Raw genomic sequence first — 23211 nt, 5'->3', positions numbered from 1 at the left:
AAATACTTAACAAAATTTTAAAACAATAAATTCCTCAAAATTAGATCTTAATGTAATGTTTACCTTTCGATTTCTTTTTCCTGAGGGTTTGAAATCATTAACTTTGCTTTGTCATTTTCATTAGTGAAGGCTTTCTGTTCTTCATAGGCTTTTAGTTTTTCTTTTAACAATAAAATCTAGTAGAGAGAAATCACTAGTTAAAATACAAAAGAAGTCATTTACATGGCCACAGCCAAATTTAGCTGTAAAAAATAACTGAATTAACCAGATTTTAATTTTAATAGAAAAATATGTTCAATTTTTGGACAATTAAGATTACCAAATTCTATAAATGAAGAACTGCGCAAGACTAGCATAAAAATGTAAACAGACGTACCTCTGCCTTCTGCTCATTACAGATCTTTACATATTGAGTTATATGATTATTGACATTAAGAACATTGCTCTTCAACTGTTGAAAGACAGAAATTATGAGTGTTTATAGAGAGATAATAATCACAGAGATAAATACATGAATAAAATGACATTGTATTTTCATTGAGTTCCATGAATTCAGAATTTGTGATAATTATGCTCACATTTAAAATCTATGACAAGAGGATCTGCTGAGCACATTAATAATGTAAATGAAATTATAAAGAAATTACTTTATTGAGAAAAGGTATTTATAAGCATGTAATCACAATATAATAAAATTCCCTACTTTCTTATTCCTTTGACTTCTAAGTAATGCAGAGATGGTTTTTCATGCTACCCTTTCAGGAATTCAGTTGGTTTTCACTGAGTTCTTACTATATTTTAACATTTTTATCATAGTATGGGCCCCTTGACATTTATGGTATAGTAGAGAGGATATTAAACATATAAATCCAAATACTTGATATTGAGACCTTGCCTACTTCTCACTTAACCTGACTTAGAATTCGAACTGTTTGATGTTTGGGTTACTCATCTGTAAAGTGGAGCTAAGAATTCATTCCTCAAGGGGCTAGTGTAAGGGCTACATGAAAATCATGTGTTACAAACCTTTCTGTATACCCATATAGTATGACCTTTTACAATTAATTATATAATGAGCCTGGGAACATTTTTCTTAAGATGACAATAACATGCTCATCTTCAGACACTTAAGGAGAGTGGCAGAGGGGAAAGGGAGAAGAGGAGGAGTCATCACAACAGCTTAACTCTAGGTTTTTTCAACCCCGATATATTATAATTTAAACATACATGTTTTGATATACGTTTTTAAGTACACCACGTCTTTGGCAAAAATACTAATGTAACCAATTATTATTATTATATTTCTGGAGAAATACAGAGATTGTTACATCAACATCATGAATGTGGACTATAAATTATGTAGAAAAGACTTTTTAAAAATAAGCTTTATACCTATTTTACAGATGAAATAATATCCTTGGAAAGCTTAACTAACATATCCAAGATTTTCAGGTAGAAAGTTTTGGTTCTCAGCTAAAGCAGAGCATCATCCTGGGCTGCAACAAATGTATTCAAGCTTTGACTGATTACTCCAAGGTGCCATCCAAATACAATATGCCATGACATCAAAGAGGTTAGGGAGAAAGCCACTCAAGTACCATAGTACCCAAAAGATCGAATAATAGTATCTATTATATATATATAATCAAGATGCTTTATGGTTTAACCATCTAAATTAATGTTCGACTAAGCAGGTTAGCAAAGACCCTTCTAACCCTCAGCTGCCTAACTCATTATGTGGAAACATAACCTGAATTAATACTTTCAATTGAATTATAAAAATCATATGCAGCCAATACCTTCACAACAAAGGCAGAGTAAACAGACTTACAGAAGATTTAATGTCCTTTGCCCGGTTAGCATACTTAAGAGTGTTATATGTGTCATCATAGAATACAGAGGAAGGACTAACAGCAGCTATCATTATAGTTTGACAGTTTCCTCCAAGAGAATCCTTTAACAAGCGAGTAAGCTTACTATTTCTGTAAGGGATATGCTGATTCTTTCTCTGAAAGTACAAAAAAAGAGATCTTATGTCATTTTCCACATTTAAATGCAAACCTGCTACCACTTTAGCACTTCACTGTGGGCAGAGGATTACCTAGGTGCCGAGGCAAGAGACTGAAGGCACAAACTGTTTCGGTATAATAAAAAAAATAGCTAGAATAAGAATAGTCATAATACAACTTAGATATAGAGATGATCATGGACAATTATCAATCATTATTATAAACATTAATAATCATTAGCTTTTAATATTACTCTTTGTTGCATTATGAATATAACCTAGGAATAACAGGTGGGTATAGGGTCAGGTGCTGAAGGGACATTGTGAGAAGTGATCTAGAAGGCAAGAGGTGAGCCTTCTATCATGCCCGCACAAGGACCGCTTGAGGGCTCCTTGGTCAAGTGGTAATGCCAGTGTCTGGGAAGACACTCATTACTTAGCAGACTGTGAAAGGGAGTCTCCTTTCCTTAGAGGAGTCAGGGAACGCTCTGCTCCACCAGCTTCCTGTGGAAGGCTGGATATTATTCAGGCCTGCCCGCAGTCATCCGGAGGCCTAAACCCCTTCCTGTGGTGCTGTGCTTCAATGGTCATGCTCCTTGTCCACTTTCATGTTCCTCCTGTACTCCTGGTTCCTCTTTGAAGTTCATAGTAGAGAGCAATAGAAGAAATAATGAAAGTCTTTGATCTTTCTTATAAGTGCACAGAAGAAAACACTGATGTATGCGCCATCTCTCTCTCTGTTATTGGCTACCTAAGAGGGAAGGGTCCCCTGTCCTATGATCACATGACTTGCTTCACCTTGTCAATCACTTAGAAGAGTCACCCTCCTTACCCTGCCCCCTTGTCTTGTATGCAATAAATATCAGCGCGCCCAGCCGTTTGGGGCCACTACCGGTCTCCAGGTCTTGATGGTAGTGGTCCCCTGGGGCCCAGCTGTTTTCTCTTTATCTCTTTGTCTTGTGTCTTTATTTATTACAATCTCTCGTCTCCACACACGGGGAGAACACCTGCCAAGTCCCGTAGGGCTTGACCCTACACTTCACTGTAAGAACTTAAGCACTACCCAATTTTGTCCAGACTTATAATTGGTGATTGAGGTGATGACAAAGAATCTTACAGGATTATTCAGGGAATATATGAAGCAAATATCATATTTAAAAATATCTCCATCTAAGTATGAACTTTAGTTCAAAATAAAATAATACATTAATATTGGTTCATTAGTTGTGATATATGTACCATATTAATATAAAAAATTAACAATAGGGAAAACCAGGTGTGGAGCATATTTAACAAAATCTTTCTGTATCATCTTAGTAACTTTTCTGTAAATCTAAAACTATTTGAAAATGTCTATTTAAAAATATTTCCAATCATTGAAAAAATTAAAACAAAAGTAAACAGATGTCCTATAAAAATATACTAGAGGAATAATAAGAACTCTGCATGGCTTAGAGCTACTTTTCTCCTTAAATAACCACCTAATATCGATATGAAATAAATTATAATTACGACGTTACAGACATTTCTCCTGAAATCACTATAGAGTTCTAAAAGAACCTAATACTTCAAGATTTTCTTTTATCTAAAAAAAAAAGGAAAAGTAACAAATAAATTTTGTTAAGTTTTGTTTCTGATTTTGAAGTAACAAATAAATTTTCCAGACAGTAGAACTTTTATATAAGAACAGATTCTTTACAATGTTAAGCTAAAAGCAACCTAATGTTATCCAATGTATATCTTTCATATTGCAGAAGAGGAAATTGAAGCTAAGCATAAAGTGAAATGATTTGACTAGGGTCACAAAGCTAGTAGTTCAAAGAGCTAGAAATAGGTCCTAGTTCCCCCAATTCTCAGTAGCAATGTGCTTCCACCATAGCAGTCTTTCCCAAACAGTGTGAAATGTGCACTGCTGGTGCTATTTTAAGTGATTTTACATGTACAAGACATACATTAAACATTGACTCACAAATGACTCAATAGGAGCCATTATTAAAAAATTAAAGATTAGTTCACATGGCAAAAATCTTATGAATGGCTTAAGTTTACAAAATCCGTCTCTATATCATGCTGTCTCCTTACAAGTTTGAGATTTTAACTCAGAATATAAAAGACATCTTGCTTTTGCAATCTTCATGTGATTTCAGTAATTTGCCTTTTTTTAAAAAAAAACCTGCTCCAATTATTTTAATATACTTTATTCTAAATCAAAGGTAACATTTTGAACAGTTTAACAAGCCAAAGCTTTTTTTTAAAAAAATTAAATTAAAGTTTTTAAATTATATTTTAAGTTCTGGGATACACGTGCAGAACGTGCAGGTTTCTTACATAGGTATACATGTGCCATGGTGGTCTGTTGCACCCATCAACCTGTAATCTACATTAGGTATTTCTCCTAATGCTATCCCTCCCCTAGCCCCCACACCCCCTGACAGGCCCCGCCTGGCGTGTAATGTTCCCCTCCCTGTGTCCATGTGTTCTCATTGTTCAACTCCCACTTATAAGTGAGAACCTGCTATGCAGTGTTTGGTTTTCTGTTCCTGTGTTAATTTGCTGAGAATGATGGTTTCTAGCTTAATCCATGTGCCTGTAAAGGACATGAACTCATCCTTTTTCATGGCTGCATAGTATTGCATGGTGTATATGTGCCACATTTTCTTTATCTAGTCTGTCATTGATGGGCATTTGGGTTGGTTTCAAGTCTTTGCTACTGTGAGTAGTGTTGCAATAAACATAGGTGTGCATGTGTCTTTCTAGTAATGATTTATAATTCTTTGGGTGTATATACCCAGTAATGGGATGGCTGGGTCAAATGGTATTTCTGGTTCTAGATCCTTGAGGAATCGCCACACTGTCTTCCACAATGGTTCAACTAATTTACACTCCCACCAACAGTGTAAAAGTGTTCCTATTTCTCCACATCCTCTCCAGCATCTGTTGTTTCCTGACTTTTTAATGATCGCCATTCTAACTGGCATGAGATGGTATCTCATTGTGGTTTTGATTTGCATTTTTCTAATGACCAGTGATGAGCTTTTTGAACGGTTTAACAAGCGAAAGCTTTCGAGTATGGTTTAACTTCAATTGCCATATTATAATTTTTTAGAAAGGATGTCATTTTTACAAATATCTATGTTGTGAAATACACTGTGTTCTAGGTAAGCACTTCTGGCATACGGTATATGTAAACTATATTTAAATATGCCCAAAAGCATCTAGTAAACATTATCTTATTAGGTGATTTCATGACATTTTATAACTTAAACCCCTATTAAAAAAAACAACAACACTCTTTAATACTTAACCCTATTTTATAATATATAAAATACTAAACAACAGAATTTAGTTTTTTAAAAATACGGTTAGTTTGTCTTCATGCCAGTTTAATTATCATGTTTGCTGTGTAGTGATCACTTTAAAAACCAAGTTCAAAATAAGTGATGAGAATGTACCATAAAATATTAACTATCAATCTGGTATTCATTACTTTCCATTTAACCAATTCTGATTATAAAACTGGAAATTAAAAAAGAAATAAAAATCAGTTTAATACACTAGGTTTTCTGAGGTCTTTGATCTATATATTAACATTACTGATATACCCTTGAAATGTGATATATACCAAACGTTTAAAACAAAATCATATTAAATAGTATCTTTCTTATCTATTTCAATATTTCAAACTATTTAACAAATAAACATATAATGCCTACCTTTGAATCTGCTAAGGCATTGATGACATTCCCAAGAGCTAAAAGTGATCTATTAATATTTGTGCCTTCTACAAATCGGGTCCCCTTAGCACCAGTAGTACTTGCTCGCTCAGATCCTGCCAGGTCAATGAGTGACATCTTGGCAATACGGACATTTTGATTGATACTTGCTGTTTTGTCTTGTTGTCGCAAGTAAATCTTTTTGAAATTACAAAATAGAAAAAAATGAGGATAAGATTTAACAAAATTAAAAGGGAAATATATATTTTAATAGAGCACAAAATCAAAATTATTTTCATTTTAAAAAACATCTGAACAAGGTATAATCTAATTGATATTTAAGAGCACTAGAAGTAATCACTATAGCTGAGAAAAATATAAAAATGAAAAGACTTTCTATATGTGTACCAGAGGAAAAATAACTCTTGACCTGATAGAAGATCAAAACTTCCATTTGTATTCTGGTACCCCTTGAACCAGGACATGGAATTATCAGAGGTGATGGTTAGAAACACAGGTCCTATAGAAATAATGTTCCTAAGAAAAAGCCAAAGCTACTCGTTAGAATGCCTTGCATGTATCTAGAGATTGCCCCTCAAGAGAAGCTGAATTTGAATCTTGATCCAAACTGAACAGTAAATTTATTGTAATCCCCCAAACTTGTATACGTCCTAATAATTAAAATATCATATATAGAAAAGGTAGTACAGTCTTGCATCACTTAACAACACAGCTACTTTCTGAGAAATGCACTGTTAGGTGATTTCCTTATTGTGAAAATATCATAAATCAAACACGAGAGAAAATGATAAAATCCACAGACTTGGTAAACAGAATGTAGCAGACTGCTTTTGGGGTAATAAGTAGGAGCATACTCTAAAATAACAATAAAAAGTAAATACATAAACCAGTAACACAGTCATTTATTACCAAGTCTCATGTACTGTACATAATTGTATGTACTATATTTTCATATGACTGGCAGTGCAGGTTCGTTTACACCAACATCACCACAAATATTTGAGTAATGTGTTACGCCACAACATTATGATAAGTATGACATCACTAGATGAATAGGAACTTTTCAGCTCTGTTGTAATCTTATGGGACCACTGTTGTATATGTGGACTGTTGTTGACTGAAATGTCGTTATGCAGCACATGACTATACATGACTATACAGTAAAGTCTATTTGTCATTTTCAACTGCCTAGTAAAGCATAATTTATTCAAATATTTTAAGCTACTGTGTAAGAATTATCTGAACTACATTAGGTGGCAAACAAAAGATGAGGAAAGTAAGATATTACTTAATTATAAACCCATTTATTAAATTTTTTTATAAAGCAGGATCTAAGACATTTCAGAGACATCTCAGTTTCACAGAGAAACATTTCTCTCAAGACTATTAATAGCCGAAGAGTCAGTGGTAAGAACAAAAAAGATTAATGAAATTTTTGTTGACCAGGGACTATATGAATGGTTTGATTGCCTTCAATATCATTTCTTTCAACTATAACAATTTCTTTCTTATAAGATGTATCTCAGATGGCATAATACTAAAAGAAGCTTTATATTATCATTTGGATATTAAAAGGACTAGATACTATCAGAAATAATAGCTATTAACCTATGCTTTAGCTCTTTCTGGAATTGTATTCCTAAGACGTACTGTGCCAACTGAATCATACTTCCTTAAGGAATGCGACTATTTACACGGTCCTTATGGTGAAATCTTTTAAAGATGAATCAGTATGTTCCCAAATTATTAGTTCTATAAGTCTAGATTTATAGAGATAAATTTTACTGTGAATATAAGATTATCTATTGGAAAGATTAAATATTTTCAGCAAAAACAAAACAACTTTTATTACTACAACTTTATCCTCCTATATGTTTACAAAGGTAGAAATTTTGTATTTTTGTTTTAAGCATCTCAATTATAAATACTCTTGGTGAGAGAAACTTCTCAAAGCTATAAAGTAAGGAAAGTACTGACAAGTGAAGTGTACAGACAGATTTTTTTCACATGTATGAAAATGATGATTCATGAATTTAGCTTCATTTATTTTAAATTCAATTTTAAAAGTGATAGTCTAGTGGCCTCTTACTTGGAAAACAGCATGCGAACGAGAAGATGTGGCATTCATATCAGTGGGATGTTGTGTTCTGTTTTTGTTTCCATTATCCAATAAATGTAAAATTTCTTCTGAGGATTTGGGCTGGAGAAGTTAAAGTAGAAGAAAAATTTAAAAATCAGCAATGTATCTTTAAATTTTTCAATGAATGTTCAAAAAACAAAAAGATTTAAAGGTAAAAGAAAATGTTTTCTATAAATTCAATCCTATTAAATACTGTGTCTCATCTGCTTAGTATTGTGTGTGTTTATATGAAGAATAAAAGATAAAATCTAGTTTCTCAGGAGCGGAGTCTAGTCTCTATATTAAGTAGAATAATACGACATTAAATGTTCAAGCAGATTTTTGAAAGAAAAGCTCACTCATTGGGAGGCCAAGGCAGGCAGATGGCTTGAGCCCCAGAGGTCGAGACCAGCCTGAACAACATGGTGAAATCCCGCTTTCTACCAAAAATACAAAAATTAGCCAGTCTCATAGCCCGGTCACAAAATAAATACATACATACATACACACATACATACATACATACATACGTAGATTAAAATTTAAGAATAAAATTTAAAAAATGTTTTTAAAAAGTTCACTCAGTATTTTAAAAGAAAACAAAATAAGACTAAAAATATACCCTACTCATTTAAATTCTGTACCTCATTAGTTTTTTTTTTCTCAAACAGGATAGAAAGTAAGTGCATGGCTGATGAAAATAGCTTAATAGTCACATTTGCTATTCTAACAGGGAAAAAGATGTTTATATACATACCTGGTGTAAAGTAAGTCCATGAACGACCACCCCTTTTTGGGTATCTTCCCGGACAGCAAGTGGCCCTGAATTTACTAAGAGGTCACGAATCTGTTCATTATATACCTTAAAATAAAAAGAACTGCTTTAGCATTGATGTAAAAAAGAAAAAAAAACGGTGATTACATCACACATACACTGCTGATTTAAAGTTATTAGAATTTTATCCTAAAGACAAGCAGCACCTCACTTTTATTCACTCTGTCCTTGAGTATGGGTTTTCTGTAACATTTAAGCTCTAAAATTTCAAAAGTTTGGACTACTTGGACATTGTGTAGTCTCATGTTGCCATTAATTTTCTATCATTCCAGAAAATTGAAGAGTTTGATTACCTAGGTTTGAAATTGAAACTTAAAGTTGGAGTCATTATCCCCTCACTCATAATTCCTGCCTTGATGACTACGGTGAAACAGAGATAAGTAAGATAGCTGAAGTGCATTTTCTTATTTTTCAGGAAATGTATGGAACACACGGTACTGGGAAACTCTGGGAAATGCAGGTTGTATGGAGATGGCATGGTTCTTACTGTGGAAGATATCTATTATTTCACAATGTCCAAGTAGTCCAAACTTTTGAAATTTTAGAGCTTAAATGTTACAGAAAACCCATACTCAAGGACAGGTGGTATTTGTTTCAACTATCCTTCAATTACATTAATTTTGACATATAATTACTAATAATAAATTTCAAAAGGAGACCAGTTTGAATGATGAGGGAACTAAGACTCTGAGAGGTTAAATGATTTGTCCATGGTCATAAAGGTATTAGCAGAGTAGGAACTGGAGCCTAGACAGCTTCACTCTACTGCATCATACTGAATACATATCTGTAGTTTATATCTCTGGCCATTTTTTAAAAAGTAATTTTTATAAGTAACACACATTTCTATGTAGTACTAGTGACCCGACTTTATGAATTTATTAAAGGTATAAAGTTTATTACTTGCTAACCAAATGACAATTACAACTATTACTGACAAGATTTAAGAAAAAAAATAACAAAATTTAGTCTCTAAAAAATTATTTTGTGTTATTTCCTTCTGTGTTCTAATAAGTAGCTCATAGTGATAATTCATTGCTGGTACAATTCTCTACAATGAATGACAGGCATTAGAATGTAATAAACCCTTAAAAGTAGTAAAATGATAATATGAAGAAATATTTTTTAATCATACCTTTTTGATGAGCAGCAGTCACTTTACTATTGCTTCCCCTTACCCACTTCAATCATAACAAATCAAAAATTAGAATAATTGCCCTCAAGCTGGTCTATGTATGACACTCACCAGGGAGCATTTAAAAAACACAGATGCCTCAGCCACACCCCAGACCTACTAAATTAAAATATCCAAAGTGTGAGGCCTAGGCCTATTTTTAAAAAGTTCTATAGGCAATTCTCGTGCACAGCTTGAGTAGAAAACCATATTATACACTGCCTTATCATTAATAATATGAAAGCAGATTAAAAGAAAAAATAAAAATTGTGAAAATAACCAAACTTTAAAATTCTCCCAATTATAAAAAGGATCTAAGGAAAAAATAATGAATGCTGGCACCCTCTTTTCCTAACTGAGTTCAGAACAATTCTTTTCATAGTTAACCAACCAAAGAAAATGAATTTTACTTCTTTTTTATCTATAAGTTCTAATGAAGAAATTTTTAGCAACATATATGATTTTAATCAATCTTTGGAAGAAATTCTCAGTAGAGACCAAACTACAAGATGTTAATAAGAGAGAAATCTTCTGGCACCAGAAATAAATAGGCAATGAAATCAGGGATTTTATGTTTCTGTACTGGTTTCTGAAACACTATTTGAAAGCAAAGTTAGAGTGTCTGCCACTTAGTTACCACTTGTTGACTATTAAGAGGGTAGAAGGTCTCAAAAAATGATGGGGTATTTCAAAAGGACACAAGAGATAACATGAAGAAGCCTCAACTAGCCAAATCTTACACAATTTGAACATACAAAAAATTATTACAGAAAGGGATTATAATCTACTCAATAAAGTAAAAATGCATGAGGCTGATATAATAAGGGGAAAACTCTTCCTTATAGTAGAAAGTCAATAAAGAAATGTACAAGAAATGATGGAATTTAAAAATCACCATCATCTACCATCATGATAGTAATTGATTCAGTCACCAATCATCAGTGGATACTAACACCAATAGATAAAAGTTTGAGGAGTAAGGAATATTTACATTGTCTACATACATAGTACTTACTAATTATAAATGGTAAAACGTATCTTCAAAGTGGAGAAACTCTACAGACCACAGCACAATAAAACTGATCAAAGTTAACATTCCCAGTATGGGGACTAATCAACGGCTTAAGCCTTTTTTGATGCAGTAAGAAGTGAACATCACTTTGCTTGTGTTACTGTCAGTGCATAATCTGAATCTAATCATGATAAATCCAACCTGAGGATTTTTATGGCAGTGTTATAAAAGACAAAAAATTACAGATTAACGAGACTAAAGAGATATAACAACTGAATACCATTTTCTTTTACAGTAAAGGGTATTAATGAAATAACTAGCAAAATGTCACTAAGATCTACAGATAATTATATTGTATCATTGCTAATTTCCTGATTTTGGTACCTATTTAGCAGTTATTTTTAAAAAGTCCTGTTTTTACAAGTCTGCAACCTAGCTCGGAAAGAAAGAAATGTATACACACACATAGAAAGCAAATGCAGTAAAACATTAACATATGGGGGATCTGTATGAAGAGTATCTGGAAGTTCTTTGTACTATTGTTGCAACTTCTCTATAAGTCTGAAATTTTGCCAAAGTAAAAAAAAAAAAAAAAATTAACAGAGAAAGATGCATAACAAATATTCAAGACAAGGAATTTTAATGATTTTATCTATTCACTGGAAAACTCTTATATAATAAAATCATTTGAATGAATCATGTCAATGATTTCCCAAAACTATTGATTAATCTAAATTGCCAACTTACCTCCAGATATGAAACTGCAGTACTACATATTTTCTCTTCTTTAATCTCATCCATGCATTTGTAAAGGTGTAACATTGTTAGATACATCACTCCAGGTTCATCAGCTGATCCTAGCATAGTGTGGGTCTTCCCAGCACCAGTGGCACCATAGGCAAGTACTGAGTTTTTAAGAAAGGGATCAAAACTCTTTGTTATGACATATAACTCTATTATATCTATTATCTAGTGGATAGTTCCATCTGGATATCCTGAACAGTATCTTTAAACCCTACAAATCCAAAATTATAGTCTTATCCTTAAAACCTGGGAATGTTACCACAAATCTACTCTTACTCCTATATTCTTTATTCTGATAAATGGTATCACTACCCCCGGCCCCCCACTCTAACAACTACTCTTTCAAAGCAATCTTAAAATCTCCCTACAGATTAGTCTTCATCTTCCATCTTCTTTATCCTTTGCAATTTGTAGTCATCTTTATGAAAAAGAAATTGGAATATGTTAAACCTTCTTAATTGTTCCAGGTTTACATAAGTTCAAATTCCTCACTTTGGAATATTATAAAACACTCAGAGGGTGCCTGCTTATTTTGCCAGCCTACTGCTTCCTTGCTGTGATCTAGGGATACTTAATTATTCAATACTCTCAGCATTTGCTGCTCCTTTCTACTCTGCTGTCTTTGTTCTGAGGAGTCCCTCTACTTGATCCAGCTGGAAAACTTCCACCTGCTTCTAAATGCTCAGCACAAATATCATTTTTCTCTGCCTTCCCTCATTGTCCTAGGCAGACACACCCACTCTTTCACTTCAGCCCTTAGTATGTATTGCATATCCACATCCCTCTCTTCTGGCATGTATCACACTGTATTTCCAATTGAGTGCTCCACCAAGGCAGAGGCCATGTATCCTTAGCACCTAACAAATCACTTGCCACAAAGCAGGTACTTGAATAAATACCAGATAGATGCCATTTATAAGATTCCTTTTTAAGTTTTTGTTTTAGGTGAATTACTTTGTTTCCAAGATTCTATTCAGTACAAGAAAGTCATGTGTTTCTTCAAATGTATAAAAAATCCACTCTGTGGGCCAGGCTCAGTGGCTCATCCCTATAATCCCAGTACTTTGGACAGCTAAGGTGGGAGGATTGCTTGAGCCCAGGAGTTTGAGACCAGCCTGGGCAACACAGTGAGACCTTGTATCCACAAAAATTTTCAAAAAATTAGCTGAGGGCAGTAGCTCATTCCTGTAGTCCAGCTATTCAGGAGGCTGAGATGGGAGGATTGCTTAAGCCTAGCAGGTTGAGGCCGCAGTGAGCTGTGATTGCACCAGCGCACTCCAGCCTGGGCAACACAGCAAGACTTCGTCAAAAAAAAAAAAAAAAAGACAAAAATAAAGAAAAAAATCCACTCTGTGAATTACATATGGTAAATACCCAATACAATAATCAGTTAAGGCAATAACTTCTCATATCATTACTGGTTGAAAATATTTTTATAAATTCAATCTGTCTGCTAAACCAAATGTTAACAAACCACAAAAATACTTTTCAGTAGGATGAATTAACATGGTGTATATTTTACTTTGTTCTATTTTATGTAAGCTGGTATATAAGGAAGGTTTAAGATGGCTTATTCTTAAGCTGTCTTAAAGACAGGGTAAGAATATAAAGAAAGCCAAAAAGAAACCAAAAATTCAATAGTAGTTTGATAGAGAGTCTACTTTTTTTCTTAGAGTTAAGAAGATTTCAAAATCTCTAGAGACATATGAAGTTTCATGAATGAGGAAAAGAATATCTTCTGAAAAATGGGAATCACAGTAGTATCAATCAATAAACCACATTCCATCCTTACTTGACCAAGAGGGTATGTCTTCCATGATAAAACTGAAATAAATCAGGAAAAGACAGTGAAACATGTTATAGTTGTGAGCTGTCTTGGAGAAAATGTCATAAATACTAATAATTACAAAAATAAGATATTAATAATGGTGTTTAGTGCCTGGTAAGCACTGAATAACTGGCCATTTTGCATCCTGGGTATCTCTCTTTTTTTTTTTTTTTTTTTTTTTTTTTAAGGAAATCAATATGGCTTTCTTGAAGGCCAAAAAAAGCACTAAAGTTGCTTCTTGGGCTAACAATGGGCTAAAGGGCATGAAATAATTAACATGGAATCTTAACACTTTTACCCCCTTTCCAATTTTTATTTTAGGTTTGGGGGTACAATGCAGGTTTGTTACATGGGTAAATTGCATGCTGCGGGGTTTAGTGTACAGATTTTTTCATCACTCAGGTAAGGAGTGTAGTACCCCATAGGTAGTTTTTTGATCCTCAGTCTCCTCCTATCCTTCGCCAACTTAAACATTTTTATTTCAATGTGCCATGAAGAAAAACTGCTGCAAAGAAACTGTCAAATGTTCAGAAATGTCTGACTACTGTCCAAGAATAGATAATTACATAGGTAAGCTGTAGGAAAAGTTATAAAAACAGATTATGAGGAAACTGATGTTAATTGCAATAAGCATGTGGTTTAATAACATGGGCAACTGAAAGGACAGATGTCTATAGGGGCCACAGTAAGGCCCTGGAAGAGAAAGGTTTACAAATGATATATAAGTTATATATGATAACTAAAATTTCAAAGAAAGTCTATATTTACAGTTCAAGTCTATTGAATTTAAGAATTTTTAGCATACAAGCTCCTTAAATTTGATTATATTTAGAAGGGTCAAGCAGATGTCCCTCCTAATGCAAAAGTGAAATCGGATAGAGAAATTAAATCCCAAATTGAAACAAATACCTGTGCAATTATATCCATTCAAAAAACTACGAAGAATTGGCTTAGTAGTGTGTTCAAAAACTTCTGACTGAGTTGACGTTTCATCAAAAACGGCATCAAATACAAATTTAAGATCCTTATTTTGTCTCTTTATAACATTTTGATTTGTAGTTTTCTTTCCATGGAAAAAACTGACTTCTTCTTGTTTGGGATCAAAAACTAGGATATGTTTATCCACAACATGAACCACTTTATGAAATCCAGCTGCTTTTTCTTTAGTGTTTTCCGGACGTACACGAACTACTACTTTCATATGGTGGCACAGGTCTTCCTCAGTGACAGACATTGTTGATTATCTTGATTCCTATCTGTATAAATGCTTGAATACTTCTCTGAAATTAAAAAAGAAAATAAAGTTTTAATATCAGTTTTTACTTTCATGCAAAACAACTGGCATGTAGTATTCATTCAAAAAAGATATTAATAATTCTGTTTCACTCACTACGTAAACACTGGGGGAAAAATACATATATACGTACGCACACACAACACACACACACAAATATATGCACACATACACACATATGCACTTAAGTACCCTAAAACAAACAATTAAATGGCACATACATACACAAAACTATGATAAAAATCTCTTTACCTGAAATATTAGTAAGATATTTGGCTTAAACTCAAATACTATAGCTGAACCATATATAATCACAGATATGCTATCCTAAAGCCCAGATTTGATTTTCACAAGCCCTCCAGCACTATTTTAGCTTAGGTCATGGGAATGAATAGAAAAGGATCTCTCAGAACCATATCAAGGTATGATTGGAGAGCCTTAGCTTGTGAACTATTTTTAGTAAAAGTGATCTTGGCTGCAAGCCCCTTGGCAGTGGAAAGTGATACATCCAGGCTGGTCTCTACCTGTATCTCAGAGGCCCATAGGGTTAAAAATAGTTCCAAGGATGCATTCAACTAGCTTGCTCAGGTCTGAAGGTGATAGAGATGGCATAGGCTCTTTGGTGTATTCAGAGACCTAGTCTCTGAATATAGATCCTAGTCTCTGCTTTCTAATTGTGTGCAAGTTTAAGGAATCAATGATAGCAGGTTTAAAAATCATGGTATGATTTTATGACTGGTTCACATGCAAAGAGGAAAAGTAAACAAAGTAATAAAGATCAATAATTTGGAAGTCTCATCTATCCAGAAAATAGAATCTGAAGACCCAAAAACCAAAAAAAAAACAAAAAACAAAAACAAAAACAAAAAAACCAAACCACAAAACAAAACACCCCAAAACAACAAGATCTGAGTAAGGACCAAAAGGAGGTGAGAGACTTAGGACTATCCTACAATCCCACTTCTGAGTATATATCCAAAGGAATTAAAATCAGTATGTTGAAGAGATATTTGCCCTGCCATGTTCGCTACAACATTATTCACAATAACTAAGATATATAAACAATCTAAGTGCCTATCAACAGATGAATAGATTGAAAAAATGCTATATGCACTCAATGAAATACTATTCAGCCTTAAAAAAGACTAAAATTCTGTCATTTATGATGACATGAATGAATCTAGAGGGCATTATGCTAAGTAAAATAAGCCAGGCACAAAAAGACAAATATCACATGATCTCACTTATATGCAGAATCTAAAAATATGAACACAGAGAAGTAGAGTAATGGTTACCAGAGGCTGAGGAGGGTGGGGTGGGTGGTAAAACGGGAAATGTTGGTCAAAGGGTACAAAGTTTCAGTTATACAAGAGGAATAGTTTTGGTGATCTATTGCACAGCAAGGTGACCATGGTTAATTGCTAAGAGTACATTTTAAATGTTCTCACAACAAAAAAATGGTATGTGAGATGATGGATATGTTAATTAGCCTGATATGCTCATTCCATTATGTACATATGTATCAAAACATTACATTGTATCCTACAAACTTACACCTTTTTTTTTGTCATTTGTAAGTTAAAATAAAAGAGACAAAAATAATAAATTCACCCAAAACAACATTTAAGTAAGGACTTGAAGGAGGTGAGGGAGTTAGTCATACAGGTATTGTAGGAAGCGTTTCCCCATAGAGAGAAAGACCCAGGGTGCTACTTCATATGTTGGCCAGAATGGAGTGAGCAAAGGGGAGTATAGTAAGACATGAGAGGAGAAATGGAGGCCATTAAAAGAACTTTGGCTTGTACTCTGAGTAAGACAAAGAACAATTGGAAGTCGTTTTGAGCACAGGAGTGACATAATCTGTCACTCTCACTGCTATGTGGATAATATAATAGACTAGCCTATTGAAGTAATGTAGACAAGAGACAACTCTGTCAGCTCAGAATAGGGTAGTGGCAGCAGAGGTGGTAAGTGGTCAGATTATGGGTGTATTCTGAGGGTAAAGGTGACAGAATTTACTGACAGGTAGATGTAGAGTGAAAGAGAGAGACAGAATTGAAGAATAACTCCAAGGTTTTTGGCTTGAGAGTTAGAAGGATAAAGTAGTCACCAACTGAGATGGAAATAAGAAGCAGGGCTTTTTTTCGGCAGGACGGGGAGTGGTGGGAGGCAGGGTCAGATCAGGAGTTCAGTTTTGGATAGCTTAAGTCTCAGAGTTTTGACAGACATCCAGGTGGAAATGTCAGGACAGGTAGAAGTTAAGAAAATAAGAAAATAAAGGCTGTCCTGTCTTAATGCAGTATTAAGCTTTAAAAACTTTTGGGAAATCCTAAATGAAGGAGGAAACAGCGATCTATTGTGTTAAATACTGCTAATAGGTCAAGTACTTACTGAGAATTAACCATGGGATTTAGTAACACAGAGGCCATCGAGAAAAGCAATTTTGGGGCAGTAGTGGGGAAAAAACCCGAAAGGAGAAGATCCAGAGACAAGGTATATGGAAAGGGCTGTTCCAAAGGGAGGAGAAAAATGGTGTGAGTGAAGGGGGAGGTGTCAACATGTTTTGTTTGTATTTTTTTTAAATGGGAGAAATAGCAATATTCAAGCTGAAATATGTCACAAAACCACTTAGCCATATACTTTCGGACAGAATTCAAAGGAATCTAAAAACAGTAGATGCTAGACATATCTTTGCCTTTTTAGGACTCTGTCTTTAGCCAAAAATAGAATACTGAAAAGGAAGGGATGGTCATTTGGATTCTAAGTCAGGTCCCAGGTGAATTACTACTTTGTTTTTCATCCCTGAGCTTCCATCTAGCCAAGTGTCACAAAGCACCTACACCTCACTTTTTATGACCTTGGACAAATTACTTAACCCCATGAGTCTCAAGTTTCTATTTGTATAAAAGAGATAATAATACCTCAATGTTTGTTGCAAAGACTAAAAGAGATAAGTATTAAGGTATTCAGTAAATATCAATTCTCTTCCTATCTGCCCCACTCCTGCTTCTTCTTGCCAAAGAGACTGAGTTCATCTTTGAGTTTTTCTCAATGGGCTTATGACTAGCACTTTGGGTAGGCCAATTCTTCCTTGCTTAGAACTGCCCTGTTATAGGGCATTTAGAACTGCCCTATTAGAGGATGTTTGGCATTTCTCCCCCGTCTATTAAAGGCCAGCAGTGTCCCATATTCCTTGTGATAACAAAAACTATCTCCTACACACATTTCTAAAAGCTTTTAGAAATATTCAACAATATTTTAACAGATATACTATTTTTAAATGATAGATTAAATATACATAAATGAAAGTGTTAACAAAGTAAACATAAAATACTAAGTGATTATTTCAAAATAAACCTTAGACTCTCAAGGCTGGAGGATATCCCTCCCTAATTAATTAGTTAATTAATTCATGACAACTATTACATGTTGGAGCCAGGCAGCCTAGGTTAAAATCCAAGCTCTATGACGTACTGACAGTGATAGTGGATAAGTTACTTAACCTCCTTGTGGCTCAGCTTCCCCATCTGTAAAGTAAGACTAACAACAGTACCTACCTCATAAAGTTGTAAAGATTACACACTTAGAACAATACTTTGTACAGAGTATGAACTACAAATGTTTGCTATTATTATTTACAGTGTAGTGAGGGAAACAGATATTAATAAAATATTGAAACAAACATGTAAAGGTATAACTTTGACAAGTGCTATCATAGGGAAAAGGTTAACAGTGCTTTATAAGACTATAATGAGGGGATTATTTAAGTAACATTCCAGGGAGAAATTTGGACAATTACCTAAAGGAGTGAGGACTAAACTCTGATTTTTCATTTTGCCCAAATTCCTACCTAAGGGGTCTGGGGAGTCACGCCCTATAAATCATGGATTTTCATCAGATGTGTTTTATTTGACCCCGTATATTGTGACTTGCTTTTCGATCTGACTCTGGCATAACGTTACAAGACAAAGAAAAAATATTTAACCCCCAAAATATATTTACTTGCCAAGTCTTCAAATTGCCCTGCAAAGTCTCTTGTCGGAAAAATCCACATTCTATAGAGAATCCCCTTCCCTCTTTGTTTTCCTCTTTTCTTTGCAGATCCAGTAGATAATCACCTAAAAGCCAGGCATCCTTTTAGCTCTACGGAGAAACATTTTACAACCTGCTCTCTCTCTCTGAAGTTTGCTGAGAGCTTCCTCTGCAAAATAAAACTTGGTCTCCACAATTATCTTTAACCTGAACATTCCTTTCTATCAATCCCAGGTCTTTAGACAAACTCAACCAATTGTCAACCAGAAAATGTTTAAATTTACCTATAGCCTGGAAGCCCCCGCTTTGAGTTGTCCCACCTTTCTGAACCAAACCAATGTATTTCTTAAATGTATTTGATTGATGTCTCATGCCTCTCTAAAATATATAAAACCACGCTGTACCCTGACCACTTTGGGCACATGCTCTCAGGACCTCCTGAGGACTGTGTCATGGGCCACGGTCACTCATATTTGGCTCAGAATAAATCTCTTCAAATATTTTACAGAGTTTGACTCTTTTAGTCAACAGAGTTTAAGTATAATGTCAAATATAACTTTGTTTCACAACTAGTTGCATATTTTAACAAAGACATGGATGTTAATTTTTAAAGTATCATGTATTTCCCTACCTTTTAAAAACAAATATGTGGATAGAATTTTCTTAATAAAAATGCCTAAGGTCAACAGAATCATCAAATGTAAAAATTAATCTAAGTTCAAATATACTTACATCTGCAGGAATTAATGAGATCGTTCCTACATTATTAAGTGGTGCCTTCTTTGTTTTCTAGGATGGCTGACTAAAAGAAATGAGCATTTAGTGGATTCTGAATAAGGCACAGAGAGAGTAAATTCTTTAGCCATGTTTAATATGAAGCAGCAAAAGGAAAGCCTAAATATTGTTATCTGCGCAAGAATGTGTGGATTCAGAAATTCTTTTCAGACAGCTGTTCAGAAGATAGTATTATAGCCTCTGATCAATTTTGTCATATCTACTCCTAAGTGGTATTTACTGAACAGAATCAAAAGAGTAAACTGGTAGGATTTCATTGGTGGAACTAAAACATGAAAGACAAATACTTCCAACATGATTGTTCATTAATCAGGTTGAGCATTCCGAATTTGAAAATCCAAAATCTAAAACTTTGTGAGCACCAACATGACACTCAAAGGAAATGCTCATTACAATATTTTGGATTTTCAGATTAGAGATCCTCAACCAGTAAGCACAATGCAAAAATTAAAAAAAAAAATTCCAAAATTCAAAAAAACTTCTGGTACCAAGCATTTTATATAATAGATACTAAACCTGAAGAAGAATATTTGTCTAGTCTAGAGGGAGTAGGGTATCAAAAAAGAAGAATGAAGGGGCTAAGGAAGGGGCTTCACTTGCTAATGTATAAAACAAAAGGGTTAGATTATATGATATGGAAGGTCTTTTTCTAGCTCCAAAATTTTATGATTATTATGCACGATTAGAAAAGGGTATAAGAGAATAAGAAATGATAGTTAATAGATTTTACTTTATATCCCTATTCTCTCATAGACAGTCTAGTATATAGTAAATTTTCAAATATACCAATGAATGAATTAATAAACTATAGAAAATGCTCACAGACCCCAAAAAGCAATTTACTCATTTAGAGTAGAGGGAAACAGAAAATGTATACCTCCAAGAGAAACAACATATTACAGTACAATAGTTGACAAAAACAGGCAATCACAATGAGAACCCTGAGGCGTCAAAAAGAAAAAAATAAGAAAGAAATAATGTTCCCAATTTCTCGTTTAGAAAATTAAAGAAATGGCAAGATCATGTTTTATTTTCATCATTGAGTGTGGTTAAAATACTTTATTACTTAGCAAAGCTAATATTCAATTTTCTGGAAGATTCATTTATGTAGAACAGCTCATGCCTCTGCAATGTTTAATGAGGTATTAAAATCTATTTATCCTGAATACTTGCATGGTAATAAGCCAAGTTGAACAGGTCAATTTTTAACTTATAACATATGTAGCTAGTGCTCATCCCAGATTAAAGATTCACCCCTAATTTTATGCAAGTACAATAAATTTTATTTGATTCATTGATTGTATGCACTGATACTTTCTTCAAAAGCATTCAGATCATGATATGTATTGCATGTCATTTACCTGCTTCAAACTATCCAATGACTTCTCATCATAAGAATAAAATACAAACTCCTTACCATGGCCTATAAATTCCACATATGGCCCTGCCTACCTCTCTGACAATGACTTCTACTGCTGTCTCCCCACTTCATTATTCTGCTTCAGCTGCAATGACTTTCTTAGCATTCCTAAAACACTTCAGTCTTGTTTTGGCCTCCTGGCTTTTGTATTTTTGCTTACTGGCAGGCATTACCTCCAGATATTTGCAAATTGTAATCCCTCACTTCATTATTCAGGTCTCTGTTCAAATGCCACTTTACAGAGGCTTTCCCTAAAGAATCTATCCAAAATTGTGTCACCCTGCCTTTGCTTCTCCAATCCCTTACTAGTTTTATTTTTCTTTCTCGAATTTAGCACTGATTGGAAAGTATATATTATCTGGTTACATATTTATTGTTTGTTTTCCCTCTAGAATGTAAGCACTGTGAGAGCACAGAGTTCATCTGTACACCAGCACCTAGGACACTGCTTGTCAAATATTTAGGACCGAATATATACTTGTTGAATAAATGAATGAATAAACCAGTACAGTTTTAATAGACTTATAGCATGTTACCATTTGTATTTTTAAAAGATATATATGTATATGCATGGTCATTCCCAGAAGGGTACACAAGAAATTGATAATACCACTTTCCCTATAGAGGGGAAATATGAAGGTCTGAGTGAGAGACAGGTTTATTTTCCATTTCATACTCTTTTGTAATATTTAAATTTTAAACAAGGTCTAGGTATTTTTATTTCAAAACAGACAAACAACAACAACAAAACCACTATTAAAATTTACCTTAATCGCAACATGTAAGTTAGTAACAACAAGTTATATTTTCTATTGAGCTCATATCCCACAAATAGAAATGTACTAACAATTGACATACTCTTATTAAATTGTCATAACAACCTACGACATAAACCCTGTATTGTCATTCCTATTTTATTAAGGGAGAAAGTGTAGCACAGAGAAACTAACTGGCTAAAGTCACACAACTGAGGAAGCACATGACATGGGATTTGAACTCAGACTGACTGAATCTAAAGGCCAAGTACTTAATCACTACTCTCCCTGATGTAAATATATAATCCTCAGAAATTTTCTTATAGAAGTTAAAAATATATATATTGCTTACTTTTTTAGAAATTTTAAAACATTTAATTGGCAAAGATTGTATAAAATCAAGATGTACAATGTGATGGTCTCATATTCTTATACACTATGGAATGATTACCACAATTAAATTAATACGTCTATCACCATTCATGCTGTACATTAAATGCCATGAACTTATTTATCTTATAACTTAAAGTGTACCCTTTGACCAAAATCTCCCTATTTCCCCCAAAACTCAGCTTCTGGTACCACTCTCTTGTATTTGCTTACCTTTGATAGAAACCTCACGGCCTGGCACAGGAGCTCTTGAATGTTAAAATAAAACTGATTATGATTTCTCTGTACTTGTCAGATATCACACAGTGGCCATTCTCTATAAGTATGCTTTTCTATAACAATGCTTAGATTAGGTTGATATGGTAATAATTATTAATAATGAACAACAATGCTTTTCATTTGAGTATGTACACTCTGTCTCATGCATTATAGTAAACAGTTGACATTCGTCATTGTATTCAATCCTTATAATAATCACGTAAGGTAGGTTGTAGTAGTATTTCCATTTTACAAAAACAAAGACTTAGCCTTAGGATAAGTAACTTTTCCAAGATGACGTAACAAGTGGGGAACCAAATGTCAAATATAAGTCAATTCAGTCAAAGATTCACCCCTAATTTTATGAAAGTACTATAATAAATTTAATTCATTGATTATATTCACTGATACGTTCATCAAAAGCATTCAGATCATGTGATGCATCACATGGCATTCACCTGCTCTAAAGTCTCCAATGACTTCTCACCAGAAGAATAAAACACAAACTCCTTACTGGGTACAAATCCAAAGTCCATGTTCTTAACAGCTAGGTTCTACTGGAATCAGAAGAGAATGCTCCCAAACAATGATACAGAAGTAGAGTGACAGTTATATTAAATACAAACTCAAACCTGAATTAGATTCAGATTCAACAAACACTGTATAGGACTGAAAACGATACTCAACACTATCATCTACAGTCTTTATCCATCTTAAAGCTCTTTTTGGAATATCAGTCTTGGGGGCACTACT

The 23211-nt window shown here is 33.9% G+C and overlaps 1 protein-coding gene across 3 annotated transcripts in view; it reads right to left on the bottom strand.

Moving 5' to 3' along the window:
• Positions 1–23211, bottom strand: part of KIF18A (kinesin family member 18A) — an 86127-nt gene that overhangs the window by 61063 nt on the left and 1853 nt on the right. For 2 of the 3 annotated variants that reach the window (XM_054439522.2, XM_054439521.2), the window contains exons 2-9: positions 14424–14794; positions 11630–11787; positions 8619–8723; positions 7832–7942; positions 5722–5919; positions 1832–2008; positions 377–451; positions 64–176 (exon numbers count right to left, since the gene is read on the bottom strand). In XM_054439522.2, the coding sequence (XP_054295497.2) occupies positions 64–176; positions 377–451; positions 1832–2008; positions 5722–5919; positions 7832–7942; positions 8619–8723; positions 11630–11787; positions 14424–14748 (1262 nt within the window). In that variant the 5' untranslated portion in view covers positions 14749–14794. The remainder of the gene's footprint in view (positions 1–63; positions 177–376; positions 452–1831; positions 2009–5721; positions 5920–7831; positions 7943–8618; positions 8724–11629; positions 11788–14423; positions 14795–23211) is intronic. The other variant, XM_063671040.1, reaches the window with a different exon arrangement.

This window comes from Pongo pygmaeus, chromosome 9, assembly GCF_028885625.2.
Source record: "Pongo pygmaeus isolate AG05252 chromosome 9, NHGRI_mPonPyg2-v2.0_pri, whole genome shotgun sequence".
Lineage (NCBI taxonomy): Eukaryota > Metazoa > Chordata > Mammalia > Primates > Hominidae > Pongo > Pongo pygmaeus.
The sequence above is the reverse complement of the archived record's forward strand: the minus strand, read 5'-3'. Positions and strand labels throughout refer to the sequence as shown.